This window comes from Anoplophora glabripennis, unplaced genomic scaffold (genome assembly GCF_000390285.2).
Source record: "Anoplophora glabripennis isolate ALB-LARVAE unplaced genomic scaffold, Agla_2.0 scaffold84, whole genome shotgun sequence".
In the NCBI taxonomy this organism is placed as follows: domain Eukaryota; kingdom Metazoa; phylum Arthropoda; class Insecta; order Coleoptera; family Cerambycidae; genus Anoplophora; species Anoplophora glabripennis.
The window spans coordinates 825,288-850,680 of NW_019416213.1; the positions used below are offsets into that span (position 1 = coordinate 825,288).

General features: G+C 32.9%; 1 protein-coding gene across 1 annotated transcript in view; it reads left to right on the forward strand.

Annotated features, from left to right (window-relative positions):
- Positions 1–25,393, forward strand: part of LOC108904475 (semaphorin-2A) — a 469,290-nt gene that overhangs the window by 400,305 nt on the left and 43,592 nt on the right. The window contains exon 3 of the mRNA XM_023456153.1: positions 6,241–6,292. Coding sequence (XP_023311921.1) covers positions 6,241–6,292 — 52 coding nt within the window. The remainder of the gene's footprint in view (positions 1–6,240; positions 6,293–25,393) is intronic.

The window sequence follows — 25,393 nt, forward strand, 5'->3', positions numbered from 1 at the left end:
AAGCAAAGCTAGGGACAGAATAATCAGGAAGGCGGATAAAAACAAAGAAATTATTGATTGGTTACGGCTTGGGTTTTGCAAGATGTACAGCGTGGAGACGCAGCTCCCGAAAAATTAAAAATAAAACAAGAAGAAAGTCCAAGGAAGAAAATTAAATACTTACCAGTAGTACCTATAGTTTGGCAGAGTCCAGAAAAAGTTATTTTGGCAGCCCATGAAAATTTTCCGCTACCAGCAGTAGAAAGCAGTTCCAAGGCAGTTTTCAGTGGCCCCATAAATAGTCTGCAAGGCTTCTACGTAGTTTCCAGCGAAGAAAACTACAAATTTCACAACGTAACAGATACCTAAAAAAACAGTGCACTAAAATATCGCTAGTTATTCCAAATAAATCATGCTTTCTCTCGCATCAAATCTTTGCGAAGTGTAAATAACAAACCACAGGACTTACCTGTACAAAAATAAACAGAATCCAATCACTAACAACTTAAATAATTCAATATTTCGAAGAGCTCTGACAAAATCTGTCAAATGAACAGCCATTTTATTTAATTCTGACTAATTTTCATCCTTGTTTAGATGCAAGGATGCCCCTGAATGATAGGCAACAAATAATATAAGGAGATCTAATCCGGATTGCATAGATAAAGTTAATTAATAGAATTTTTTTTAATTATTCCTTACATTATTTGTAAGCTAAGCAGGAAAAGGTAAATTTTGTTGTTAAAAATATTCTTTATTTTGAAAAACATATTCTATAAAAAAAATCATAAATTTGAGTTTATAAAGTCTTCATGTCAAAAGTAATATAACAAAATTTTGAATAAACACGTTATTAAATTTCAACTCTATTCATTCCAAAGTGTGTTGCATTGTACTAGTTTGTGAGAACCGACTCCTAAGAATTTTCTGATATTGTCTGTGTAACAAGTGTCTACCAACAACTAGCTAGGGATAAAGTACAAGGTAAGACATAAAAAAATATATAGTAGAGGTTTGTATGACACTATTTACAATTTAATTAAAAATACAATCTAAACCAAAAACACACACACACACATACAAAATTTATATTTTAATATTATAATATATAGGTATAGTACCTAATAATAAGTACCAGCAAAAGTTAACAAAACAATAATTTCTTACGCGTAAGGACATAGATTGTAGAAAATAATTAACAGTTCCTAAGTGTTCCGTGGTTAATCGTCTTCGGTGATCGGTAAATACTCATTTCAAAAACGAAAATGACTGTTCAACATTTACCGAGGTCATAGGCACATATAGTCTCGACGTTTCTAATAGATGTTATTTTTACTAATGGTGGCGAAGCATCAATTACTTCATATTTTAGTAATCCCTCTATCGGCGTCATGGTACAATAAAATATACTACCTCTGATTTGAAGCTTCGCGTCGATCAATTCATTCGATTCGCATCTAGCCGCATTTCATTGTGTGTGAATTTGACACTTTGCTTGGTCGAGTATATGGCACATGTTTTTATGGTAGTTAGTAGTATTGTGTATGGTGAACATAGAGCGGCACACGGCTTGACCATAGATTTAGTCTGTTTCTGTTACTACAACGTGCATTGCCGCTTAATAGCATAATATAGATTACTACTGTTTATTTATTTTCGCCACAAAGTTTGCGATGTCTACATATAACATAGTGCGGTATTAAATTCACCTACTTGGTCATCCAAATAAAAATCCATTATGCAATTATTTTTTTGCTCAAAATATCTAAAATGAATTTCATCATTTTTTCTTATTTTTGATCATTTTGTCGTAAAAAATAGATACAAAATATAATGTATCTACAATATGGAGAGAGTTGAAAGAAATAAATAAAAATAGAAATATAGTAGATGATTGTTTTATCTTTAGAACTCAATTAATACATTGTGTCAGTAATGCCAATCAAAAAACACATAAATAAATCCTTTTCCAACATTTAATATGTATGGGATGTCTCTAGATGGTCTTAACTCTAGGTGTCAACAAACATTTTTGAGCTGAAAAAATAAATAAAATAAAAATCAAAATTTTTGGAAAGTTTTTTCTAGAAATTGTCTTGAGCTACTAAAAAAATAGCACACAGAAATTTTATTTAGGACTGTCGCGCAGTAAAAAAAAGAAGGAATGCCTTGCCAAGGAGAGGATTCTAACCCCCACAATCTCCAACTTTCGTACGCTACTGCACTCTGTAATGATGTGCCTATATTTCTCCCAGTAAAAAGTTTTACTTCGTAACCGGAAGATTAGACACTTCCTGCAAAAATTATATGAAACGAAATTGAACATTTGAAATTTTAGACAACTTTGAAACTAAAGAAAGTCTCAAACTCCTCTCCTAACACTAGACTTGATATAAATTATATACCTCGATATAATTCACGCGATGCGATTGCCCTCTGCCGCTGTCAGGTCGAATTCTCACTAGTCCGCTAAACTGACGTGCCATTGTGAAATAGCTAGGGTTCCCACGAATCGCAGTGCATCAGTCCAACAAACCCCTACGTCAGAATATTGTAGAATATGCAAGGTATTCCATCATCAAACTGCTTATTATCAGTAGTTTATACTTTACGAAACGAACGCTGTTCCTGCATCACCAAGCAACCCGCTACTCTATAATAACAGCAGCAGTAAATAACATTTGCGAACAAAGCGCAGCGGTGGAATTTGACTTGTACCATCGATTTTAGCGCGGACAAAACGCTGATCCGATTACTAGATTGAATCTGCTCAAAGAGATACTATCGGTTGGAATGTGTAATATTTCAATCGATGACTTATTGTCCGCCGACAAAAGTATTAATTCAGTGGGTTCGCAAACTGTACATAAATTTCTATTTCCTGGTAATTTGCGGTTGTTTTGATATTTTTCGATATTCTTCAAAAACTATGCCGACTAGTTTAATAATACAAGGTGCAACAGCTGCGTTACGATAAAGTTTCGAGGTTGATTCAAAGCAGACGAAAAAAAACCTCAAATTTCGCTGCACTTTCCAATCTAAGTTACAATGCCTTCTCCAGCTCTTCTACGTGATGGCAACCCTGGTAAAAGTAGTTACCGATGTTCGAGAAAACCTTGAGCATCTTCCACAGGAAGGCAAAGGAGCGGGACGGGAAATAACATTTTTACCTAGGTTTCCTAACGAACATTCCACAAAGCTCCCAGCCACCCCCAATCATCAAAGCCGTAGCAGAGGCGTATGCTATGCAGTTTTAAAAGTTCGAAAATTGAAATGTTCTTGGAATATTTCGAAGTACCTGGGGAAGTACAACATAATATTGCACCATAACACCAAACCACACGTTGACAGCCCGTACAACTTGAGCAGGTTCCAAAGATGGGCGAAATCCAGAAAGGCAATTTGTTCAAATATAAGGAGGAGACCGCTGTAGGATCTCTGCGCAACCTATTGACCTATTTTCGTGACTGAAAACATACATAGGTATTATATTCTCGAAACCGAGAGAGTTGTACTAACCAAATTTGGACAGGCCATAGCTAATACAATGCGAAACATCGCTTTATTGTTAAAAATGTGATCACCGCCGTTCTTGGTGGTGAAAATTCGAAATATTTGAAATTATTCAATTTTCGTGGCTGAAAACATACATAGGTATTGTATTCTCGAAACCGAGAGAGTTGCACTAACCAAATTTGGACAGGACATAGCTAATACAATGCGAAATATCGCCTTAATGTTAAAAATGTTGTCACCGCCGTTCTTAGTGGTGAAAATTCGAAATATTTGGAATTCTTCAAATTTTCGTGGCTGAAAACATACATAGGTATTGTATTCTCGAAATCGAGAGAGTTGCACTAACCAAAGGACCCCGCACAAATCTTATGGAAATTGGGTCCCAGTCAAATTCGCTGAATTTTTGATATGTGATAGAGTTCATCATACTGGTCAATTGTCTCAATGGCCACAAAGCTCAAAAATGGATAGTTTGGCCGGTACAGAGCTTTAAAGCTCCGAATATCCTCCACGGATTTATGTATATGCGCAGTGTGTATAGACTTTTGAAATAGCCTATTTCATTTTTTTTATTATCTAGGTTTATATTTTTGAGGTTGCTGAATTCAGATCTGTTGTTAGATTTTCAAAATTGACAGTTGGCAGCTGTCAAATAGCTGTCAATGTGCTATAATAAAGCCAAAAACTTGTTTTTTTATGTTTTATCTTTCTTTTTTTTTAGTTCGATAAGTTCAAAGACGATATCAAATCAATAACAATGACTATCGGCAGCTGTCATTTAGCTGTCAACAATTCTTCAAAGTCCGGTAATAAAGTCAAAAAATTATTTTTTGTTTATAACTTCAAGTTTTTTAGATAAGTGAATATAAATATGATATAAAATTATGTAGTCATCAGCTTACAGCTGTCAACAAGCTGTCAACTAACTGTCAAAATGCAATAATAAAGTCAAAAAGTTACTTTTTTTAAAAAGCTTTAAGTTGCTTAGATCACTGAGTTCAAAAGTGATGTCATAAACTTATATCATGTTTGATTTCTTATCCACAAAGTTAAGCACAAAAAATAAGTTACTTGCTCTATTATTGCATTTTGACAGTTAGTTGACAGCTTGTTGACAGCTGTAAGCTGATGACTACATAATTTTATATCATATTTATATTCACTTATCTAAAAAACTTGAAGTTATAAACAAAAAATAATTTTTTGACTTTATTACCGGACTTTGAAGAATTGTTGACAGCTAAATGACAGCTGCCGATAGTCATTGTTATTGATTTGATATCGTCTTTGAACTTATCGAACTAAAAAAAAAAAAAAATAAATCATAAAAAAACAAGTTTCTGGCTTTATTATAGCAAATTGACAGCTAGTTGACAGCTGCCAACTGTCAATTTTGAAAATCTAACAACAGATCTGAATTCAGCAACCTCAAAAATATAAACCTAGATAATAAAAAAAATGAAATAGGCTATTTCAAAAGTCTATACACACTGCGCATATACATAAATCCGTGGAGGATATTCGGAGCTTTAAAGCTCTGTACCGGCCAAACTATCCATTTTTGAGCTTTGTGGCCATTGAGACAATTGACCAGTATGATGAACTCTATCACATATCAAAAATTCAGCGAATTTGACCGGGACCCAATTTCCATAAGATTTGTGCGGGGTCCTTTAGACAGGACTTAGCTAATACAATGCGAAACATCGCCTTAATATTAAAAATGTTGTTGAAAATTCGAAATATTTGGAATTATTCTATTTTCGTGGCTGAAAACATACATAGGTCAATTCTTGGTGGTGAAAATTCTGAAGAATAATAGAAGCTTGTATATTATAAATATAAAATATAATTGCAAGCATTAATGTCAATAAATCTTAAGAAGAATCATTGAAAAATAATTTTCGATGATTTTGTCAATATGAATACAATACACTAACAAATAGCGACTGAATGATTTTTTTCATTCCATGAATAACATAAAAAAAATTGTTTGGCAAATGTTATCCTAATCTTGTATAATATCTTATTTACACTCCGTGCGTTTCATGGAATTAACCGCATTCGACACCCGAGATAGAAAGACATTGGCGTTTACCGTAGCAGCTTGCACTGCATAATGTGTTTTGCATATACGAAGGCATGATTCTTCGTAAGTGTATCGTTCTGTGCATTTTGGGTGTCCTATGTCCTATTAAAATAAATCAATGGAGGTGAAATATAAAATAAAGGAATTTAATTCCCTGTCGAAGAGTATCGTGTTTATAAATTGTATATATTTTAATATTCTGAAAATAACGCGAAAATTTTCAAAGCACGCACCCGTTGCGGTAAATTGTTGCAGTAGTTCCGATAACAGAACTTTATTGGCTTATTCTTTCCTTGGAATTCTATCTCAACAAATATTGTACGGACTGTAGCTTATTTGTTTTATTTTGTTATTATTTTTATTTAAGTTCTTCTGCGTCTCGATTTTATATTTTGCTTATTATATCCTGTAGTACTTAATGTTTTTATACTTACTTAATGTTAGATGTCCTTTTTTTAATTTAGTACTTTTCTGTTTTATCCTGTTAGTCCTGCAATTGGGACTTTGTCCGTTTTCATACGTTTACGTTCTATATAATTATTTTTCGGTGCCTTATAGGCGTATCGCGAGACCCAGCTGCTACATTCCCTAATCTTTTACATAAACTTGTAACCAATCTATATAAAACAACATTTATCTCTTTTTTTTTGTTGCAGGGATCGAGTTTATAGACTGAACCTGAGCAATATCAACCAATCAAGCTGCGAGGTGAGTCTTCCACACCAGATATACATTATCGTCGCCATTATCCTCCTTGTACGGGAATACTGCCGGTGCTTTACGACCTTATTTGTCGGTATTACGGGGTATATGAGTATACGACTTTCCGTAATACACCCCGAAGCGTATTACCGGCAGGGCCGGTGCCGTAGATTACGCAGGGGGGCCGCCGAACCTCACGAGCGCCACCCGTCATAACGCGTGATGAAGGTGACAGTTTACTACCTTACCGACGCGATGGAGGGCCCGCCGCCACTACAGCGGTGCCAGAGATTATGTGATCCTGATTATGAGTTATTAGACGCGGTGCCATTTTCCCGTGCGTTCGCCGAAGATTGCGAACGGTTTCATGGCCGACTTGTCGAAATATCCATCTGCATTATTAATAGGCTAATTTTTTATCCGTTCTTTATGCGTGCGTGCCAATATTGCCTTTGTTCTTTTCAAATACGCCTTTACTTGCGAAATATATTGCCAAAACAATTTGAGAAAGTATTTATTCGGAATGAAGGATTTTCAGAAAGTTGATCTGAAGCATATAGGGTGATCTTTAAAGTTGTACATAATGTTATGATATTTTGATTTGAAATGAAAAATAAACTTAAAATGAAACCAAAATTTTGAATTTTGACATATTCACACAAAAGAAATAGAGAAAACTGACAACATGGATGTGGAATACTAAATATGAGAAAATGAAGGATAAAATTAAGATATATGGAATAAGTTTATAACATAATAAGACAAAATCGTGTAAATTTTGACCAAATAGGTTGAAAAATGCACCAATATATCACAGAAAAGTACAATAAAGTACATTTTAGTAAAGTCATATATGTCATATTGGATATAGGTTTGAGGAAATTTGAAAAATGGTGGAATGATCGACGGAGAAAGAAGGAATTGCACTTATAAATGTAATTCATGTAATAAACTAAAACTAAAACTAAAGTTTATCATACCTTTAGTCAATATTTATAAGTGGAATCAAAATTAATATTTTTGTATAACTTCATGTAACGATTTTCGGAATGTCAAACCCATATGTCAACTATTATGTAAAATTTGTTGAATAATATGTGTATGTAAGCTGTAAAATGATTTGTGTAGTGTTAAAAAGACCTTCTAGTCATTAAGAACTGTATTCAAATCACAATTTACGTTCCAAGTATTGTATAAACTTTAGAAGTTGTCAAAAATCGTTGAACCTAAAACATTTCAATTAATAACTAATTTAAACTGGAAAAGACTGTTCATAAAAGTGAAAATAAGTAAAAATATCAATGTCGTTGAACAATATTACAGGCATAGAATTGAGCTAGATAGCACAAATTAGTCAACATTTACAAAAATACGCAACATTTGTAGAATGTTTAGATTTGAACGTAGAAAAAAAGAAATACTCATTAAAATATGCATAAAAATGTGTAGAAGCAGAATATGTAATAGTTATGCTGCAAAACATGCATAAAGTCATAATTTCCAATTAAAAATTTCTCAAAAGTTTAATATGACGTTCCCATAGTAACAATCTCAATTGTCTTCAGTTTATAAAAAGCAAAACAAGGCTTGTAGCAGCCAGTCTTTCATAATTTACCAAGCACTAAATATCGTCGAGTTGTGCCAAATTGTGAACTTAGTTACCAAGTTAGAAAACGTCAAATATGTATATCACACAAGGTTAAATGTCAACTGTCAAGAGGTGCAGAATTTCCATAGGTTCAAATTATCACAAGTAACCCTGTACTAGTTGAAAGTTTATACAATAGGAACAAGTGTCAAATAATCAAAAGTGAAAATTATCAAATTGTTGAAAATAAAATAGTGCAGTGCAGTGAAAATTTGCAACAGCAAATTACGTTCAAACTAATTCTGCCGGGTGGAAGGCGAGACATTTGGGGCCAGCTGACAGCGTGGTTTACTACCAGACACGGAAAGAATTACAATAACGGATGGCGAGAATGAAACCAGCAGTACATTATAACGAAATGTTAGTTTTATACACTTAGAAATTGGCAAATTAAAAATAACATTTGAAACAAATTCGTAACAAATTTCAATTCAATAAAAGTTAAATTAACTTTTCAAAAATCAAATTTATCATATTACAATAACAAATGTAAACGGGTTATAGTTTTTAAACATAGCATCAATAAACTTGTTAAATTTTTGAAATATTTTATAAAACCTGTAATATAATTTTCTTATCATGTGCTAAATTGTTTTTTTTTTTTCATTTTCTCATAATTTCAATATATAAAAAAATTACATAATCAAAGGAAACCACACCCTGAAGGAGTTAGCTCTGAATATAATTGATTTTACAAGACAAGTTCTTGTTGGCGCCCTTGTAAGTAATATTCAACAAAACAAAAATAAAATTTAAAAACAATAAACAACATATACAATAAAAACATAACAATATATTTTAAACAGAAATACACTTTATTATACAGGGTGTTCCTGAAATAAGTCCGTTCCTTGAAAAGGGTGACAGAGGGTACGAAAATAAGCTATTAAGCAAGTGATGGTCTAAAATATTACATTTTATATTGAAAAAAAATGTTCACATTTTCCCTGGTGCGGCAGTCAGATGTACCTTTGATGTCGAAGCTGCCGCGCTGCGCAGTTAGAAAACGCTGATGGCAGATTTGACGGTTTAAATTTTGTGTTCGAAAATGCTGAAATTTATTCAAATCTCCTTTAAAAGTAATAACACAAAAATTAAACGAATAAACGAATTACTTACTAATAGACGATATGCTCCACAAAAATTGTTCAAAGTTATTTCCATGTGCTAATATATATGCTCACACCAATATTGAATGTTGTGAAAATCTAGACATTCCCGGTAGGTATACCGTAATTTTTTAACTGCCTTTTGCACTGTTCTACTGTTACGGTAAAAGACCGCATACAAACGACAAGTCTCATTAAAGTTGTACTGACATTCTCCATACATTAACACCATATCTGCTAGTTCTTGACCAGAAAACATTTCGTACGCCGGCTAAGCAATAATACAACACACAACGCACGTGCACAAGATGCACAGGTTCAGCTTACATCCGCTTTCTAACAGTTGATTTAAAAATGTAACTGGTAACGCTGATAAGAGGTGATATAACTTACCACGCTAATTCCTTGTGACCCGGTTTATGCAGTGCAGTGGTGGCTTAAACAAAAATGTAAGTGCAATTTCAAAATGGAATTACTATTTATTTTGTAAAGAAAAGTTTAATTTAAAAATTGTCCTTTGTCTAGAACACGATGACGTTATACCGTAATACGAAAATACCGTATATGAAAATACCGTTTTTCACTGTAATATTTGTTCATAATAAAGTATTTAAAAACCTGTTTAGTAATTTTAATAGCGAAAAAGCATAAATTTGCACTGGTTTCATGGCAATCTAGACTTTAACCATTGTATAAATAACCCAAAACTGTGTGGAAACTGTTATTGTAAATATGTGACATGTGCATATTACTGCAATCGGAAGAAGGAGAAGATTCCAAATGAACACTCTGTACACCTTAAAGATTTACTCTGTATTTTTCACATAGTATTCACTTAAAGAGTTGTATCTTCAAATCTCAAGTTCAGTGTGTCCAATTCATAACAATAGCGACACATTTTAGACAACTTACAAGAAATTATAGCCTATACCTTAATAACGTTGAAAAATGTTTGTACATGAAATAAAACCCAATATTCTGTATATTTATCCCTGCCTACATACCTTTTCCGTTCGATAATTGGAATTCTTTTGCAGTTGTGCACTTCCGGAGAATTATTGCTTCCAATATTGGGCAATTATTGATATTTATTTACGACCTTTGTATTTCATAACGTAATGTATCACCTTTTCCCATACGTAGCGAGCAGCAGCTGAAGCCTTTAGTGCTACATAATTTTTCGAATATTTTGAACACAGATGTTTGTTGCAGTATAGGCATATGTCGCAATAAATAATATATAATAATATATTTTTTTGTAAATTATTATCTTTGTTGCTAAATATGTATGTTCCATGCGGGATATCTTTTTGATGTTATGAATTGTAAAAACCTTCGACTCCTTCGGCAAATGTTATCAGGAAAACGATCTAAAAATGATTTAAGTTTCTTATATCTTGAAATATTATATTTTACATTTATCGAGTATATTTTTTATAAAATTGATCATCATTTTTTTTGTTAAAAGTAAAAAAGACCCAAAAAACGTTTTCCGAAAAAGAATTAGTTTTATTTGTGTCCAGTCCGTAGAAAGCCTAAAATTTGTCATATCCGCTTTGTCTGTTACATTATTTGCAAATTGAGTAATTTCAGGTGAGATATTCTTATATGTTTGAATCATTTGAATCATTAATTTATTCATTTTGAAGTAAACAACATTTATAATTTGAAAACAAACACACTTAACCTTCAAAATTACTATAAAACATGTCAAGACTAATTGTATTTTTTGAAACTGGAACTTATAGATTTATTATTAATTCCATAACAAGGGCTGAAATATTTGATTATTCTCTGACAAAATATCTTGCACCGAGCCCGCGTTTGTTTTCTTTTGTTTCGCATCAAAGGGCATATTCAACAGTAATTTGTACCCTCTTTAGATATACGTGATGCGATGTGGAATCGAGAATTAATAACTAGATTTGGGAATTCGAGGAAAACGTCGATAAATGCCTTTTGAGAGCTCCACTCGAACAAATTCAATGTATAACATTCAACAACGTGCTATTTACTTCTAGGAAAACCATAAAACAATACTCGTTAAAACTCTTTACCTCCAATTGAACAATATTCAGTGAAAATATTATTAGAAACGAGAAAAACCAGTGAATGCTTTTAGCTGTTTCCTGTTAATGATGCCCGATCCGATTTTGTTGTGTAGGACAAGGGGGATATTTCTAAATTTGACGGCTCGGTGCACCCCACACACTCGCCAAGACGGAAATAATCATTGATTCCGTGATCAAAATGCGTACATGAAAACTATTTTAACTGATATTGGATCTAAAGTTGGAAGCAGGGGTGCCACGTCTCTGGAGGATCGAAAATACGCTAAAACTTATCATTGGAAAATAGAAAAAGCGCCCCTAACCGGGAATCGTCTGCCGAGGTCGCCAAAGATTGATACTCAACCTATACATTTTATATGAGACTTCTTACCCGGATTATTTAAAAGTTTTGTTGGGGAAGTTTCTATTTATACTTATCTGTTTTCTCCCCGTCCATTTATCTTAATACCAACTACACAGTATTCTCATTCGTCTCTCGGAGCGGTGCTGTGTTTCCACATATATATTTTTCTAAACAAAAACTCTAACTTGTACTTACTACAACAACGTGTCTAGCAGATTCCTCTTTGAATTTTCTCAATTTCACAGCTTTTCCATGACTATTTGTCTTATTGAAGATAGATAGAAGCACAGTTTCTTTCTACCTTTAACAAACGTTGAAAAATGTCAAATTTAAAATTATGTTGTAATTGTAGGCATGGGCGTAGCCAGGAATTTTTCTACGGGGGCTCGAGAGCTAGTTTGTTGAACAAAGGGTATGGTACGTGAAATCAGAAATGTCAATAATATATGGAGAAACCGAGGAATTTAGTGCAAAAGCCTTCCTACCGAACGGCCAAAATCAAATAGTAGCTTAAAGTGATTCAATCTGACTGTTTTACATTTAAACACCTCAATTAATTAATAAATAATTATTAATTATTATTTTTTAAATTTTTATATTGATTAAAACTATATAGATTGAATGGGCAATAATAATAAAATAACGTAATTTTTGAAACTTGCAGCATGCAGCAAAAATTGGGAGGGAGGCCGTGCCTCCCGGCTCCCCGGGCTACGCCCATGATTGTAGGTGATAATTTTTTTATTTAATTGAGTGTTAGTCAAAAGTGCAGTTATGCAAAGTATAATTATTAAATGTTGATGTTCCGGTCAATGTAGAAATCATGATATTTCTGTTATCAATAATATTGGGTTCATTTGTGAAAGTTTCAGGTTGGTTTCTGTTTTAACTTTAAAAACCGAACATGGGAATTCTGCTTTGTTATAATATTAATAAGAAATAATAATTGACTGATACACTTCGTCTTTATTATATCATATGAACCACAAGGCCTAAATCAACCTCAAATTATAGTATTTCCGAAGTTGGTTGAACATGTAAAAAAACGCCTGGCAATAAAATTTAATGAGTTTCATGGGCGTCCCTAAAAAAGTTTTCTGCTAAAGGTAAAAAATTATAATAATTTGTATATAATGTGTAGAAAATTTCTATTATATGTTCATTTGGCCAACAACATATTTCAATTATTTATGTCCTCTGACAATTTTATTATATTGATGGTAAATTTCATTTTGTTCCGTTTCAAAAAATCTCCAAAATGCCATGTTGTAATAATATTATTTCTCCCTTTCGCAATTCTACAAATGAGTAATAGGTACAAGGTGTACCTAATAAATAAATTTTAATAAATTAAAATTACCTGAATCACACCAAATTCCGCATTGCTGCACTGCACTGCTGGGCAATCTGTCGGCCACTTGTCAACGACTGAGATTTATCGCCCAGTAGCCCAATGCAGCTGTATTTGTGTTTAGTTTGCCCGCGCTCGCATTCTTCAACTGAGCGTATACATTTCCACCACCTCCACGTTTAGCTCGACCAGACCTGTATATGGGTATGGCTAATTAAATATGGGAACAAATTTTTCAAATATTTCAATGCCGAGTTGCTACGTCAGCGACCGAACCTGGTACATACTGTCATCCTCTTGGTTCTTCAATTGATATCGGAAAGACTATACCATAGGTAATTTTTATATTTTATTACATCGGCATAGTTGAAACGTATCATATCTGTATTTCCCGCACAGACGATACACAAATGATTCTCAATAATATACCCAAGATACAAAGACTAAAGATGTCGATATTACACGATATGCCTAGTATGCTCATATCTGCAGCCATGACGTCACATGGAGAGTAAATAGCGATTTGTGGATATCGTCCGTGGACTGACAAATTGTGCCTTATTTATAGCTTGGCTTTCGTATCGTATGCATTCTAGGGTACAAATATATTATTATTATACGAGTATATGTATTTGTCTATTTAGACCTTTTGAAACAGTATTGATTACACAGCCCCACAAAATAAAAAAAAAGTATCGGATCTGGTATTCAGACTCTTGTATTCCCATGTATTTTTTTCCGCTGAATCCGAATCTGCCTTCAGATTTGGCTCAACGGGTCTGAGTTTTCGGGAAAATTCAAAAAACAGGTCAAAATTCACAAAAAACGTAATTTACGATAGACGAAAGTTATAAAAAATAAAATCAAATTATTCTACCAGCTCACTAGACGTATGATTTTTCATTCGTTTAATTCCAATTTATCATCAGTAAGACAAGCTGGTCCAATTTCATTCAAAACCAGAAAATAGATTAAAAACGCCATTTTCCTTGCATAATTCGTGTTGAATGAATTGAATATGAATGAGTTGAATATGAATTCATAAATGGGTGGGTGGATAAAAGATGGATCCAGATCTCTGCAACACGAATTATGCCATGAAAATGGCGTTTTTAATCTATTTTCTGTTTTTGAATGAAATTGGACGAGCTTGTCTGACTCTTATGATGATAAATTGGAATTAAACGAGTGAAAAATCATACGTCTAGTGAGCTAGTAGAATAATTTGATTTTTTATAACTTTCGTCGATCATAAATTACGTTTTTTGTGAATTTTGACCTGTTTTTTAAATTATCCCGAAAACTCAGACCCGTTGGGCCAAATCTGAAGGCAGATTCGGATTCAGCGGAAAAAAATACATGGAAATACATGGGTCTGAATACCAGATCCGATACTTTTTTTTATTTTGTGGGGCTGTGTTATTGACGTTAACATATATTATAATGACTGTCTGATATGCATTGTTCCATTTTGTAACAGCCGACCAAAGCAAATACTTCAATAAGAACGTCTTGCTGACCATGTTCCAAGTAATTACAACATTTGAAAAATCAGAGTTGATGATTTGTGGACGTAAGTGTATATTCAACACCAAAAATGCTTGGATTATATTCGTTATTTGCTCCAGAAGTAGTTAAATTAAAAAAAGTAAGAACCACCAAATAATTAATAAAACAGTCTTTTTGTTTAATAATATGGCAGAATCCAAGAAGGATTCTGAATAAGCTGAACAAAAATTGGCGAATAATGTAATAATACTGAAGTTATTTTTGTTTTAAAATCAGTTTTTATTTATTAGATACATAACCGTAAACTATCAGCATTAACGAACCACTTAAATCACTCTCCACGTGACGTTATACGCCGAGCGAACCGATTTCACAGGAATTTCGTGTCTTAAAGATTTTGGATCATGCGTGATACCTATGTCGCGTGCGCATCTATAGATCAGACAGAACGAAAGCTTTAGCTATATTTGAAGCACCAGTAATTTTATCTAAAACAGTAATTTTATTTCCTTGCGTTGGCAATTAAATTACTAAACGATAAGATCACGACAGGACACAACAGTCTGTTTTACTGGATGGTTAATGCAATTTTCATGACATTTAAAGGGATTTTTAATTGATAGTGTCAATCGTGCAATGTTGGTTGCATATCCTCAGCGGTCACGTGGCTCGTTTATAAAACTCTGTACAAAATATAACAACAGAACAATATAAAATACAGTAACCGGAGGAATATGAAAAAATAATCACGTCCACTATAATCAAAATTCTGATCTGTTTTCACTATTAATCCAACAGAAACAGCGCCATCTATTGGTAGCTTATACTAGCCAATAACGGGAATAATAATAATAATAATAATATTAATCCTTAACTGATTATTGACTCAAGGAATTCTACAATTGCCCTTACGCGTCGTTTCCTAGGGCCGCGCTCTTATCTCGAGGCGTGAGGAAATAGATTTTCGAAACACAATGGCCGTAATGTATGGGGGACCGCTTAGTCAAAAATCGCGCAGGTTTAACGGTTGAAATGAAACAAACAAGGCAACATCTAACAAAGTTCTCGTGAATGGACGTTTAATGCGCCACATTTGTCATGTGCGGTTGATTACGTTCGTCCGATTCGTGTGAATGGCGCTGCGGCTCGATAAGGTTCCGCGGACCGTCCAAGAGCCGCGTCCGCGCTGCGATAAGACGACAATGGATGGCGCTCGTATGCTCGGCTTTTATTGGTCGCATTCAACACTCGCCCGGCGATAGTTTTTCACGACGTTTCGAATGGCCAGAGTAAATTTGTTACGATTTTTGTGGTAATTCGTTTCTCCTGCTTACGTTTTCAATTTTCCGATTCATGCGACGCGACGCGACGCCTATAATACTGATAAATTTTCGTTATATAAAGTCTCGATTCGCTCTATAACTCGTCTATAGGAATAGTTTCCGTCAGAGATTTGACGATATACTATGGATGGATGGAATCAAAACTGACTTTTTATGCATTGTAGCTGTTCTATTACGGTAAATGAGAAATTGGTAACTAAATTCTAGTTAGTTTTATATTGGCAACATTGCGAAACCTTGTGACCTTGATCATACTATACAAGCAGCTAATGTTTGTTAGAGAGAGGACGGAAAAAATAATTGGGACAGAAAAAAGAGCGAGCCAAAACTGTGTCCCTTCCCTGCCTTTGTTTTTAGGCCACAGAGCAGTTTTGTGTCGGCTGCAGAACTGTAGTGAAGATTACCAATTTGTATGTTAAATTTACGATTTAGCTCTGACCACTGGTTAATTAAGAAAATCAGAGTCGACGTTCGATCACACCTCTTGATGGCTTCGCTAGTTCTCGAGTAAATCTTCGCTGTTATTTCTTGCCTTTGGCCACTCTGGATTTAAACGATTCCAGGTATTGTTTCGACCAGTCTTCAAATATTTATATTCATCATATCATCTTTCGATTGTGGCTAGATTTTTTTGCTATTTTTTTCATGCTTTTTTACTAGAAAATTAAAAACATCGATGTTTTTATTTGTTCTGGTTTGTTATGGCTGGAGTAGTTTTCATGGATAGCTCTGGCGGTTGGATTCGATATGCATTGGTGAAAATTTCGGAAAATTTTGAAGCTTCTTTGAGCTATATGTACAAGCAACTCTTGATACAGATTAGAAACATGGGTGAAATTTGAAGCATCTCACAAAATGATAATCGTATTTAAGGACTGCCTGTGAATCATCACAGTTAAACTAAAAAAAAATACTTTTACATCTCCAACTACAACCTTAAATTCAAAAAATAATATAAGGCTGTTTCAGAAAGACCCCAAAGGCAAAAAATAAAAAAATTTTGTCTTATGAACTATATGTCTATCTCCTCTTGTTTTCCAGATACTGAGCGACAAAATAAAATTTTTTTAATAGAATATTTACGAAAATTTCCAAACGGTGAGAAATATTTTTATGAAATTTAGTACTCAGGGGTTTTTAAGGATACCAAATAAGCTGGTCTGATTATTTTTTGATTATTTTATAGAGGGCGCTAGCTATGCTACATTCCTATTACATTTTAAGTTCAAATTTTTTTTAAGGTTAGGTTTTTACCATTCAGGCTCCAATTTCTAATGTACAATTTTATTTTCTACAAATAATGTACTCTTGTTAGAACTTCCTAATGTGGACGGTTTTCGAGAAAAAAGGCTTTTAATTAAACTCTTACAATATTACAGTGTATAAAATAAGTGACTTTTCTCAAAGCAGGCTTATGTCAAAACTTATTGATGGATGTTTTATAAACGCATACATTCTTAGTAATATTTTAAACTCTAATTAACTTTATATCAAAATTTTAGTGATTTTAGTGACTGTAGTAATAATGACTAATTACAGTCACTGAAATTTTGATATAAAGTTAATTAGAGTTTAAAATATTACTAAGAATGTATGCGTTGTTTATGAGACATCCATCAATAAGTTTTGACATAAGCCTACTTTGAGAAAAGTCACTTATTTTATACACCTTAAGATCGTAAGAGTTTAATTAAAAGCCTTTTTTCTCGAAAACCATCCGCATTGGAAAGTTCTAACAAGAGTACATTATTTTTAGAAAATAAAATTGTACATTAGAAATTGGAGCGCGAATGGTAAAAAACCTAACCTTAAAAAAATTAGAACTTAAAATGTAATAGGAATGTAGTATAACAAGCGCCCTCTATGAAATATCCAAAAAATAATTAGACCAGCGTATTTGGCTTCCTTAAAAACCCCGGAATACCAAATTTCATAAAAATATTTTGCAACGTTTGGAAATTTTCGTAAAAATTCAATTTAAAAAATTTTATTTTGTCGCTCTGTATCTCGAAAACAAGAGGATATAGACATAAAACAAAAAATTCTTATTTTTTGTCGTACTATCACCCCTACACTTACGAGAGATCTTTCTGAAATAGCCTGTATCTCTTTCCTATTTTCAACTGTTTTTCTTTGAAAAATGCTTATTCAAGACTGCTATGTGAGTAAACTGGTAAGCATACAGTCCCTATTAAATCGTCCAATTTTTTACTAAAATACTATCAACTACAAATCTACTAATATTATTTTTAGCCTACTTTAAGGTACCTACTTATTAAAACATGATTTATCGAGTTGATTTTTTTCGGGAAAACAATTAATTCGATGAACTTTTTCAAGAATCTTACTATTTTATGTAATAAATGTCCTGAATCGGAATTTTAAGAGACCATAGTTCAAAAAGCTAGCTTGTCAAGCCTATGGCGGTATAACCTAGATTAAATTGAAAATAACTGCCAACATCAAAAAATAACTTTTTGTTGACTGAAATTTCTATACCATATTTCACATTCGTATCTAAAGCATTCTAGAGGCATAGTTATGTAATAGAATCACCTTAACAATCCTGCTTACGGAATTTCCGTACACCCTATAGAATTTTATTTTGTAAACAGCTACGTGGAAACAGATCACCTTTTCAATTTGCTCGTTAGAGGACGCATTTTTTGAGGAAAAATGCACCGAATAAAACTCGCTGAAAATATTAGTACACACTACACAAAAAGGAGAGCGCCCTTCTTGTTGCCCGTTTTTCAGACACCTTGAGCCGGCTCTGTGAACGCCCAACAAAGCATCAATATTTACTGAAAATAAGATCCTCTCTCGGAAGTGGGATCTCAAAAGCTTTACCGTAAAGGTGAAAGTGCGGGATTAGAACACTTTAGCGTCGCGGTTTATCGAAATTTTAATTGGAAAAATGATTTCGACAGAATAACACTTAAGTACAACTCCAATCTTATCCTAAACTTATTATAGAAACGTTGAATATACACTAGCGTTTTAAACTAAGGTATAAAGGTAATTTAAAACAATTCGAGCCTGAAACGTTATACAGTGTGTTCCCGGGTAGGTGACATGACTCAACAAAGAATGGCCTTCTGGAATTTAGCCCTGCTTTGTGAAATAAAACCAGCCATGATTTCAAATCTGTAAAATCAAGGAAGCCATGGAAATTAAAAAAAAAATATATGATCGTTTTCACCAATAAAATGTAGGTAATTTTTATAAGAGATACCATAAAATATTATTTTAATGTCCTAGGCCTACTATAATAAATGTTTTTTAATATTTTTTCGTATCTCACATACACACTCTTGACTAGCAAAAAAGGGAATCTCATTAGAAAAGAATTGTTTCCTGAATGTTATTTCGAAATTAGATTTAGGTCTCTTTTAGATCCCAAAGAACCACAAATCACTTCACGATAAAAATGAATACTTCAAATTACGATTACGGAGGCTCCAAAAACTACTTCTAAATAAAAAAAACTCAAAGTAGTCTTGGAACGTATGGCCATACATCAAAATAGCTTCAAAATGCATCGAAATGGTTTTAAAATTCCTCAAAAAACAAGACCAAGACCAAAATGGTCAAATTACATCGAAACTGTTTCAGAAAGCATTAAAAATAAACAAAACATAACAAGATCGTCAAACTTGCCTTAAAGTGTATAAAAATTCTTCAAATCTGCTACAAAATACGTTAAAATGATGGAATTATATTCAAAATACATTAAAGAGCGAAAAAATTCATTAAAATAGCATCAGAAATCGAAAATCGGGGTCGGAAAACTTCAAAACACCTGCAAATACTTTAAAAAATCTCGAATATCTTCATTAACAGGACCCAGTTTCAAAATTGATGACTCGCTATTTGTGAATCGACGAATCTTCCTATTTGTCTTTATGAGATATTGTTTCAATTTCATAGACATAAAACTTGATCCGGAAACCGGCATAGTAAAAAAAAATTATTTAAAATTAACATTCATATGAGAACATGGAAATTCAAACGGGAATCTAAATAATTCATTAGTAATAGTCAAAAGTTAATGGTGTTGTGTGGTTGAAATCTCTCAATTGACGAAGTAGCTTTTATTAAATGATTTTGATATTAATTTCAGGATCATTAATTCAGGATTTATTTTACACAAACCGGACGCGTGGCTAACATTTAATTTATTTCAGTCAATAAATACGGTTTTTATCCAATGAATCATTCTAGTAACTCCTGGATAATATAATGATTAATAAAGATTAAACAGTTTGTACTCAGTAAAAAATTGGAAATATGTGATAAAGTAGCAGCAACTATGTTTTCTATTATTTATCTATTTATTTATACGTCTTGTTGTAACTGTCGATTAGTTGTCGATGTCATAAGTACTGAAATTTTGCAAATTAAATAGTCTTCTCTTGTATATACTTGTCTTGACTTGTCTTGATTTGTCTCGACTTGTTTTTAATCAGTAAAATTTCAGTACATATGACACTAACAACCGCAATACTACTTACAATAATCAGACATATAACTAATTATTTTAATATTTCAAGAATTATGGCAAATGCCTGAACCAACTACCTAATCCTTGTACTATTAGCCAAGCCTTGCTACAGTGTCCCACTTTTATTTATATTAAATTACGACCATGTTTTCTTACGACGGGAATCGATACATTATACGTCTTTATATTGTATATCAGGGAACCGGGGTATTATTTGTCAAACCAATAAAATCTCCGAAGATATTACTAATAATGAATATCCCCGTCGTCTCCCCCAAGGCCTGCGAGGGAAAAACGGGGCGCAACTATTATGTCCCTTCGGCAAATAGTGCCGAACAGAGGAGTCGCTTCGTAATCAGGCTTCCACAAACATTGACATTGGCCCATCCATACTTCACAAGGAACTGAGTATTTGTCGGTATCCAATTTAATAACTCATTGCCAACCTTTAAATCCTAAAAATAAACAGCGGGAACTTAACAGAACGAGTCCCGTTGTGTCATAATCAAAGATGAAAGCAATCGGGAAGCGTCGGCCGTGTATTTTTTTAATCAGTTTTTTGAGACGGAATTTTCGCTCCTCCAGTTCCTTCTCTTCTTAAATTTCAATAATTGTTCGACAATAAAGATTAAAATATCTTTAAAATCCTGTAGGTGTCAAAATACGTAACGAACTTCGCAGAAAAAGTAAAATGTTTTAATACAGGGTGTCTCTTGATTCGACTGCCAAACTTCTATAGGATAAAAATGAACACAAAACGTTCACATAAACTAAGGGTCAAGTCTTACTCCTTATTTGAAGTTATAGCAGCTTAAAAATAAGTAAGGCTTGTGAGAAACTGCCAAGACCTCCTGAAGAGTATTCATAGTGAACATAAATATGATTTCTAGTGCAATTAATCGTTCTAGTCCTAGTCAAAACTCTCAAGTACGGGTTAGCTTTCAATTCGCGCATGTGTTGTAAGAATTCTTGAAAATTATTCAGCTATTGTTATTTCTAGCTAGCTGTTACAGAATACAAGGTTTTATGTACAAAAAATACTTTAAGTCAAGCAACAAATTATACTTTTTGAAATATTCACTCAATATTTTCAATTAAAATTAAAATCTGGGAAATTCCTTCCCAGAGATAGATAGAACTTAATCCATTTGATGCCTGTAAAGAAAGATGAGAGTATTTGAAGATGTGATTATTGTTTCCAGTTAAAAAATTATACTTCTTTTATTCTTTTTTCCTCTTATCTTCAAAAGATCTAAGCATCTTTCTCTTTTCTGTATTTTTGACTCGATTTTCCCTTTAAGCATCCAACAGAAATCTGCCATATCCTTGATATCATGGTGAAACCATTCACCCTGTTCTTCGCTCTAATCTTCGAGGTTCTCCAGAAATTAGTCAAGATGAGTGTCTAGTAAATGCAATTTCAAGTTCATCAGGCAACTATTTGAAGTTTTCCAACAATTCCTCAACTAAATTCTGGTAATCCTTGCTCTTCTGATTCCCCAAGAAATTCTGAGTGACTTCCTAGAAACTTAGCCATACTGCTCTTTCAGTGTTATCAATTTTTGTGATAAGTTTTTTCTCTCTGAACACGGTATGGATTTGAAGACTATCGAAAATACCTTCTTTCAGTGCAGTTTTAGTGATAATTTTCAGCCCTAGATGGAAATATGTTCTTTTTGGTCATACTTTCTGTTCATAGTAATTCTTTGTCTCTAATATCCCATAGATATAAGAAACAGGGATGAAAGATGAAGTTGGCCTTCCTCTTGTTTTGAAAAATATGATTTTCCATTTTTTCTGTATTTAAGGCCAGTTTTTCGTGATTTAAAAAAAATGGTGGGTGAGAGGGCAATTCTGGCTCCGGATTCAGATTTTAGTCCAGTCATTGAATGTAAAATTATTGTATAATTTTCCCAAACAGCACCGATTTGCACCAAAATTTGGATTTAGGTGCTACTTACCCTCTACTTCAAAGTTGACGCTGTGGCGGGGATTGCTTTTTATTTTTTAGGGGCGAAAACTACCCCTATTCCAAGATAATTATAGAATTGTAGCTTCGAGCGTGTAATAGGTTGAAATCATTTAAATAAGTAATTATGATGAATTGAAATTTGTCAATCCCTAAAAACCATCCCCTATGACAGTAATCATTAAGAAATAATGTTGAAAAGAATTATTCAGCAACTTGGAATAATTTAATCATATAGTGATATTAAGTCAAGATTTAATTTTGTATTATTTATTTATAAGTTTCAACCCTTATAAAAACCACCCCTTACAAAAAAATCGAACAATTATAGTTAATTTGTTTTTAGTTCAAAATTTAATACAATCTTTTTATGATTTAAAATGTAATGTATTTATTTTATCAAAGCTTAAAAAAAAACCTACTGATTAAAATTTGCAATCAAAAATAGGGAAAATAAGAATTTTATTTTTATAAGGATTTTATTTTTTTATTTTCACAACATTTTTTTTTATTGCAAATAATAATAAATAAATAATCAAAAAACCTCTTCACTCTCGTTTTCCTTTTCTATTCTATTCCTAAAATTCCTATTTCTATTCCTAAAATATAGCTACAATGTGTATTAATGAATGCTTCAATATACGTGTTCTGATATTTGCAAAAATATGTGATTGGTTTTTTACCCATAACTCGCTTAGTTTTTATGTTAAAAAAACCATTTTGTAGTTTTTTTCAAGGGCTGTAAGATCAAATAAGTTCAATTTTCTCTCAGCCCTTAGTTTTTTTAAGAGTTTGAGCTGAAAGGGCTTGAACAAATTGCTATTTACGAACATATGCAAACTTTAAACTGCTTATATTACTTAATTTTTATCCTACAGAAAAAAAAACAAACATTTTCAAAAAGCAAAACCTACAATTTTGTACTCTACAAAATTTTGCGTATAGTTTTTGAGTTATTTTGAAGAAAAGACATTTTTTTCAAAAATTACAAAAATTTTCTTTCACTTCAAGCTCAACTTTTTTTAAAACTAAGCACTTTAAACCGGTCAAACTTCTTCTTCAAAGTAAATTGTAAAGTGATAACGATTATTTTCAATTGGGGTGGTAATTAAGGGGTGATTTTCACGTTTTCTGTCGCCGAAAAAATACGGACCAACTTTATTTTCGTTACAACTCGCTTAGGTTTGATGCTAGGGACTTTTATAAAAAAAATAAAAATAAAGGTTTTTTCAAGCACTTTAAAAAAGGTTCTATGAGTATTCCTTGAAAAATGCATTGGTTTTTGGTTACTTCCGGTTCAAACTTTCAATTTTGGCGTTTGACGAATAAGAACCAACCTTCAATAAGTTATTACTCCGTTTGTATTGGGTCTACAGACATCATAAATACACCATTCTTTTTGTTTTCTATAAGTTGCATTTTTATAAGAATGAATTTTTTGATAAAATACTTACTTTTTAAGTTATTCGCGAAAAACCGTCTGAAAAAGTGGTTTATTTGGTTAAAAAGTGTACACTCACTCGCGAATAAATCGAAAAATATTGACTCAGAAAAAAACTTTATAGAACAAAAGTTGCTTAGAATTAGTCAATATATCCATTCCCGGAGTTATTTTTAATGAAACATTTTTCACCCCCGAGAAGGGGTGGCATCCACCCCCAGGGTAAAAGCAACCCCCGGTACAATGTCAACTTTGAACAATGACAAACCGTTTATGGTCGCGTGGATTGTAATTATTTATGAATTTATAGATTTCTGGTACTGAAGTACCTACATTGTTTGACTTCATTTGTTAAGACTTTTTAGAAAAATTTTTTGAATTTTCTTGAATTAATTTAAAATAGAGTAAAAAAATAGAAAAGCTAATATTTTTTGACACCCCGTATAGACCAGTCATAGCACTGGCTAAATTTAGTTATTCTTTCATGATGAATACATATTTAAGGTATCTTCATGTAGCGTTATATCGGCGTCAGCCGAGATTGGCTATTAAAACTTCCCCGTAGACTTCTTCTGCTCGCCCGTAACCCTCTGGGCGTCGCGGCAGCGCCTCTGGCGTCGTGATTGATGTCCCTGACGCGCGCTAACTGTCTCATCCTTGTATTCCTTATTACTCTATTTTTCAAACTTTTGTTAAGTTAAGAGATATATAGAAATTGCCCCAACAATAAATGTAGTTATGTATTCATAGAATTTCTACGTGCAACTTTAGAATTCTCCAGGGAAGGGGACCCGGTTCGAATCTCTCGTTCCTGTACGAGTAATATGGAAGTATTTTACGGTTAAAGCGTTCTTTGACACAAAAAAAAATCAACGAGAGGTAGTATTCGGAGAGCAACATCCCGACGTGATTTTAATTTCGGTGTTTGAGAATCATATCTTAGGCGTAAGCAAACAAGATTCATATTACAGCTAACCGACTTCAAAGAAGCAGTGTACAAATAGAAAATGTAATACCGGGATACATCTAAGTCAACAATAATCAAATCTGAGATTGAAATTGCAGGTATTTTTGCTTGAGCTATCATGACAAGGCGAACCGCTTTATATTACCGTTTGATTTTTTCTGGCCTGCCTTTGTCTCAAATCGCATTTCAGTAAAGGATTTTCTCCTAAAGGAACAGGTAATAGGGCAAACCACAGACGATATTATTTCCCAAGGTGATAAGTTTGCTGGTACTGAATCAATTTTCTTTCTGAGAAACAATTTTTTATTTTTATACCTATTTCTTTATTATTTACGCTTCGCAGCAAAACAGCAAAATACAGGGTGTTTTTGAATGGAGTAGCATAAATGATACCAGTGAATCTACATTTCAAAAGAACACGATCTGCAAAAAATCGCCTTAGTAAAATGTTCACCCCTGAAGAGATATGGACCATCAAAGTTTCCAAAAAAATTATGAAAATTGGCTGTAATTTGAAAACCGAACGAGGTACAAATAACAATTTTTTTACAGGTTGTTTACTAATACAGATTAGTAAAATTTGGCATAATTCTTGTTAATTTACACCCAAAAAGTATTTAGCTGACAACAGTGACAACTTACAGAAGAGTTAATTGTGACAACTGGCATGACAGCAGCACACTTAGTTTTTCTTTGATTGATTGCAATCATATACGGTGTGAGGTGAATGGTAATACATTTTATTTTTTTATTAATAAACGAAAAGTTTTAAAGGAAAATTGCTAGAGAGGTAAAAGTTTCTAAAAGAACCAGTTTATCTAATGCGTATTTTTGGATATCGAGTTTTTACG